Source organism: Antedon mediterranea, chromosome 1, assembly GCF_964355755.1.
Source record: "Antedon mediterranea chromosome 1, ecAntMedi1.1, whole genome shotgun sequence".
NCBI lineage: Eukaryota > Metazoa > Echinodermata > Crinoidea > Comatulida > Antedonidae > Antedon > Antedon mediterranea.
The window spans coordinates 7,116,126-7,122,669 of NC_092670.1; the positions used below are offsets into that span (position 1 = coordinate 7,116,126).

Consider the following 6,544-nt stretch of genomic DNA (forward strand, 5'->3'; position numbering starts at 1 on the left):
TTGATGGAAAGTGCCTGTTTCCAGTCACCTTTAGGGTCAAATCTATTATTTTAACTGCTCCCTTGTGTTTAAAAGAGAGAAAATATTTGAAACTCAAGGTGAACTTATCTTAAACCCGGAAATTACTTTGACCGGGAAGAATTGAAATTGAGAGGAAAATCTAATGTTGAAATCATAAATGTTGTTAAAAAACTCTTTATAATATCTTCCTAAGATATAAATATGGAACAATAGCGTCGGCGTGCACACTAATGTTATCAAATCTACGTTTCGCGGTACATCTCAGATAGATAAGGTAGGTATCCAAGGCGGAGATTTGTAGAGAAGTTTTTGCATTGTGCTCGCCTATGTCAGAATTAACCATAATTTATATATAGATACCATATACTGTACAAGAAAAACATGTAATAAAATTAGAAAAACTAATTGTATAATGACTGTAACGTGTGATGTCTGGTTTACCTTGAATGTATATACAGTTTGTATAATTTGATTTTCCTACTTCTAGATATCCGCAAATAATAACGAGACAGCCTGTGTGTTCTGGGATTTTGAACTTGATGGTAATGGTGGATGGTCAAGTGCTGGATGTTACTTAGCTAATGGATCATTGGATGGCAGTGACAGACAAATTTGTCATTGCGACCATTTAACCAATTTTGCAATTCTGATGGTAAGTTATGGGAGGATATAAATTCTTATAGCATAACACTCAATTTGTTTTATTACTTAGTATGTGACACATTTTTTTATTAAATAATTATGCACCAGCATGGCAAAAATTTTAAAATAATAGCATCTTGATTTGAGTTGACTTTTTATTCCACGCTCATTTATATAGCACACACTCTTTGGGAAATATGAGTAAACCAACTGATAACTACAAAAACGTATTAGGCCTACGTATTGGAAAAGAAGAGAATTGTAAACAAAAACGCATTTTGTTTTCATTTAGAATTTTTATGGAGATGATAAGGTTCCTTCACCGGAATTAGCAAAGTACATAACATACATTGGTCTTGTTGTTTCAATTGTTTGTTTAATTGCAACCATATTTACCTTTACAACAAACAGGTAAGGCTTAGTTCATAGCAACATGTTATTACTACAAGTTTGAGTTTGTATACAAATGTACTTTATTTCAAAAAATTCAAATTTGCTCAATTGAGCTCAGATCTTAACACTGGTCATCAGACACATTTTTGATTACCTATATGTATGATCCTAGTGATCATTGTATCACCAGGAGTATTCAGTAATGTATTGCTGCAATACAAATTTACTGAAAACATTTATTGCTGCAATACAAATTTACTTATAACAATACAGTATAAACAGTATAGCATTTCTTTTATTAAGAATAAATTGTGTATTCCAAAAATCAGAATTTTGATGATTTGTATTATTAATTAATTATGAAAAAAATGATGCATTGTTTTGTTTTAAAACAACTGAAATTCCAAAGCTCTAATAATGAGTTTACCGAGTTCTATCATCTACAAAGTCTTGTAACAAGTCTTTTGATTTTATTTTGTCACAAGGAAAATCCTGAAATCTCTTAAGCATCCCCCTACAACTCTACTCTCCAAATGCTTAATTCAATTTTATGATGTTCCTTTTAAATTTTCAGGAAGCTACGAAGGAGTAAACCAAAGCAGATCTTATGCCACTTATGTGTATCATTACTCTTCTTGTATTTGATCTTTCTTGTTGGAATTGACAAAACAAAAAAAGAGAGCACTTGTACGGCCATCGCTGGATTGATTCACTATTTTTTGCTCACATCTATCTTTTGGATGTCTGTGCAGGCTATTAATATGTATTATTCATTTGTTAAAGTTTATAACACACATGTTTCTAGATTTTTTGTGAAAGCCTGTCTTTTTGCTTGGGGTAAGTAGCTCATCACCCTTACTGTGTTATTAACTTACTAATGCCACATTTATTAATGTACACACACATTATAAGCATGCTTAAAGATAAATTACATACTTATTATTTTCTTTCAAATATATTATAATACAGTGATTTAAAATTTACACGACAAAGAAAGACACATGTTTTCTTAAAATGTTCAAACAAAATGCTATGAAAAGTATTAAAGTAGTTACGTAGTTCAACATTTTGTTACCATATGTTGTGACTACCAAAACAATGAACATTAAACGAAATAAAATCAGGAAATCAATGTATACACCAAAAACATACATATGTTTAATGCCTAATACAAAGTTATGAAATTATTAGATCAATAATTATTTTAACGTATAATGATATAGAAATGCTTTGTGACCTGCTCTGGCAAAGTGAAACATAAGTCGAAAATTTAAATTTTTCAGATTTGTATTCTATCTGGTAGGAAATGTTATATCCTTTACAATGATACCAAACTTAATATTTAACATGAAGGGGATCCCGAGATATTGTACGTTAAGTCGAAGCATGTATAAAGAAATATAAAAATAACAGTTTTGAGAAAATCATGATTGAATGTCAATGTTATTTTATAAAACAACAACACAAATTAATATTTGATAATCTAATAGTGTATACTTTCTAAGTATCACACATTCACAAAATATGATACAATGAAATGTTTTTTGGTAGGATATTGATTACTGTGACAATGCATACAAAAAAATATTTCCACATTCTATGTTAAGTACAAACTTGTGTTTCTTTTAAGCACTTGCTTAAAATGGTAAAAAAGGGGGTAAATTAATGTTTTTACACTAAAAAAACTGTATTATTCTTTAAGAATTAATCAAATGTATATAATAAATTAAGTTATATAACATTAAATACCATTTCTTGAACTACTGGATTTAAGTACGTTCTTAAAAGTTACTTAAATAATTTAAATTTTAGTTGTGTAGTGCCTGCTGATTAGATAACAAATACAACTTAAATAACATTATGCGATTGCTTTAATCAATTAAATAATGGATATGTTTTAAGCACATACTAATGTATTAAGTTTGTTTTAAGCATTTACTTAAAATTGTGTAATGTTATGAAATTATGTTGGTGTAAGTGCATAATAATAGCCTACAATAACATGAATTAATACAATACTTATTATGTAAAAACAATAAATATGGTAGGCCTATGTGATATGTAGGCAAATAAAAGTGCCACTTAGGCCTAGCCTACCTATCCTAGCTAGGCCTATTTGCCCTGCAACCTACCTAGCTAGCCTACCTAGGCCTAGCTAGTCTAGTCTAGACCTGCTAGGCCTACCCTAGGGCCTAGCTAGGCTAGGACAAGTAGGCCTAGAAGGACCCAGCCTGGAGTCCATAAGGCTACTTAGTAGGCCTAGGCTAGTCACTACACTGACTGTAATAATTTAATATCATAGGTCCTTTGCTACTCTCATTATGTTTTTATTTTTTAGTCATTGTATTTGGCCTAGGCCTAGACCCTAGACTAGATCAATCGATTATCCTAAATCTGAATTGTTTACACTCTCTTCTCCGCGTAAAAAGTAAACAGGTCAAAGGTCATTGTAAGGATAAGCCAATTACAGTACTGTATTTCTACTACGCGCTAGCCATTACGTGGCGTATCCTTGACAACGGATTTCTGTTGTGTAAAAATCACGTCAGAGAAGCTTTTTACCTCCTCTAATTCCCGCCGAAGAAGCCAAAAATATTGAAAACCACTTGAAATACCCACTGAATATGGCTTATGAATATTTAAATTTTCAGACTCTACCATGTTTCTAAAGGTAGCTATACCAATATTTTCATAAACTGCACAGTTTTCTAACAGTGTTTCATGCACTTTATTTCATTTTTTTGCAACAAAATGAAATCAAGACAAAAAAGGTACTCATTAAAATCACTTATTTAGCCCTTTTATAAACTTAATTCACACAAAATGAAACTTGATCTTGATTCTTAAATAGTTGTAAATTCCAAAAAGGGGAAAACCCTATTTTCACCAAGATAGTGATTTTTAACTTACATAGTACTTCTATAGGTCAATACACTGAATAAAGATCAGCGAGTTATGTTTCACTATGCCAGAGCAGGTCACCTTTACTATTGCACCTTTTATATAAATTCTAGGGAAAATTAGTTTAGGCAATGCTTCATCTGTTACATTTTGAAACCATCATTATACCAATATTTAATCATTGGGCCGCATCTTTGTACGCAATGGGAAATGATAAAATATGCTTTATTTATTACAACTACTTTAAACCACAGGACATATCAAACCATTAACATTAATATTCAAAGAAGGGAAAAAGTGGTGAAAAAAAAAATTATGAAACAAATGATGCAAAATTCTAGTAGTAATACAGTTGGTTTTTAATATGTAATGATGACTGTTTGTTAATTATAGTTTATATAGCTTTTATAATGTATTGATTACAGGTCTACCATCTGTGATTGTTGCGATAACTGTTGGTGTTGACGTCGACAATTATGCCAATACAAAGCATTAGTAAGTGACAAGACCATTTAAAAAAGAATCCCTCTTTATTCTTCTTAATTCAAGCTTCTAACTGTGCTTATTCATGCTTTGCATCTCTAGTATTTATTATGATCAAGGCTCATTTGACGGATTTCCTTTACGGTTTTATATTATATATGTTTTCATTGTCTTATATTGTAACTTTATAGTTGCCTCCAAATAAATATTGTTGTTTGTAGGAATATGCAGTACTATATTCTTTAATGTACTACAATACAGAATAAACCACTTTTATTTATATCCACAATTTTTTTTTCAGTTGCTTTCTTGTTGTAACCCGTATGTATTACAGCGTAGCATTACCTATTGCCATCTTATTACTCTTCAACGTGGTTGTATTTATTATGGTAATGTACAGTCTAAGCAAACTTGGTAACGTTGCAAAACAAGCTCACCGAATTCGGAAAAAAAACAATGGCATGCATTTACTACAGAATGCTGTGTGTATATCGGTAGTGATGGGAATGACGTGGCTTATTGGATTCTTTGCAATTGGTAGTGCCTCCGAGATGATCCAGATACTCTTCTGTATTTTGAATTCCTTTCAAGGATTTTTTATATTTCTTATGTATTGTTTAAGAAGTAAAGATATTCGTAAATTTTGGGTAGAAAAAACTCGTAATAGATTGAAATCAATGTCGTCAACTTTTAAAGGAACCAAAAACAGCACCCTGTATTCCAGTGGACGTAAAAGTAATTCAACGGGTTTGAACACATCTAAAAAAGTTCCTGAGTTTTCATCGAACCAAACAAGTTCAGATTTTAGAAATTATACAAATAGCAACCAGGTATCCTTTGGCAAATCTTCAAATGTTTCTAATGACTTAAGTTATCGGAGATAACAATTCAACACATACAAACAAAAACCTGTTTTCACCCCTTCCTTCCCTTCAGATACCTGATAACCGCAATTTTACTCCTTTTAAAGTATTGTTAATGTTTTTATAAAGCCGTTTTTGTTTTAATAGCCTCCATTCTTTCTCCGTAATAATTTTAATGATATTTATAATTGAAAATTCCTCATTTTCTTCCTCAAATATTCCTCATTAATTATAATAGATAATAATCAATGTGTTTAGCTTTTCTAAAAAATATAATGAACATTTGTATAATATGTGCACTTATTACGTTATTATTACTATTGTAATGTATTATGATATAAATATATAAACATTATCTTCCAATGTATAATATTTTAGTTAAATTATATATTGGTATCATTATTATGTCTTATTTTAATAGTGCTTTTGCGCTTCACATTATTACTCGGAATCACATAATGTATATTGACATGCTCCTAAGTATAATTATATATCTGTATATACAATTACTATAAAACGATATTTTACCAAAAATGTTTAAGTTACATTATTCAGATTTTATAATTATTATATTGTACCAACATTTTATTAATAACTTACTATTCTGTATTACATATACGCTATTTTTGATAATCAGTTTTAATTAGAATTATAGAATGCTGTTTCACCTGATAACAAACCTCCTAAAGACATGTTTGTTGTTTTTGCTTTTTTAATGAATTTTAAGATATATATATATATGAGATATTAAGACATGGATTAGACAGACATGTACAAGGAAATACTGTATAACAATGTAGGCCTACTATACAACAATGTACTATATAGCAATGTACCGTAATAATCTATTTTTGTTCGACACCAAATATATGCTCCAGTTTGACATATTCTAAAATACACCGTACAATCACCTTCCCCTTCATAATACGTCATTAAAATATCTAAAGCAATTTAACTTCGAATTTCAGTGTATGATTTTGTTTTAATTTTAAGAATTGCATACTCGGATCGTTTGCATTTTGTAGTAATCGCGTGAACGTTGTTTTTATATTGGTTTTTTTAATAATTATTATTCGATTTATGCTGGTACCGTTTCGTACTTTTGTTATTTTTGTAATCGTTTACGTTGCTGTTTTTGTGCTGTTGATATTTCCGATTTTGTTTTGTAGTCATTTTGTACTTGTCTCGTTCGTAACACCTGAAATAAATTTAGCGCCGAGGGTAACTAACCAATCGTAGCA

General features: G+C 30.2%; 1 protein-coding gene across 1 annotated transcript; it reads left to right on the forward strand.

The window, feature by feature from the left end:
- Positions 1 to 433: 433 nt before the first annotated feature.
- Positions 434 to 5,447, forward strand: LOC140040730 (adhesion G-protein coupled receptor G2-like). The gene is made up of 6 exons (XM_072086884.1): positions 434 to 439; positions 509 to 673; positions 956 to 1,074; positions 1,631 to 1,893; positions 4,383 to 4,452; positions 4,742 to 5,447. Exons 1-6 carry the CDS (start codon positions 434 to 436, stop codon positions 5,322 to 5,324), a joined length of 1,206 nt encoding a protein of 401 aa, XP_071942985.1. The 3' UTR covers positions 5,325 to 5,447.
- Positions 5,448 to 6,544: the final 1,097 nt, after the last annotated feature.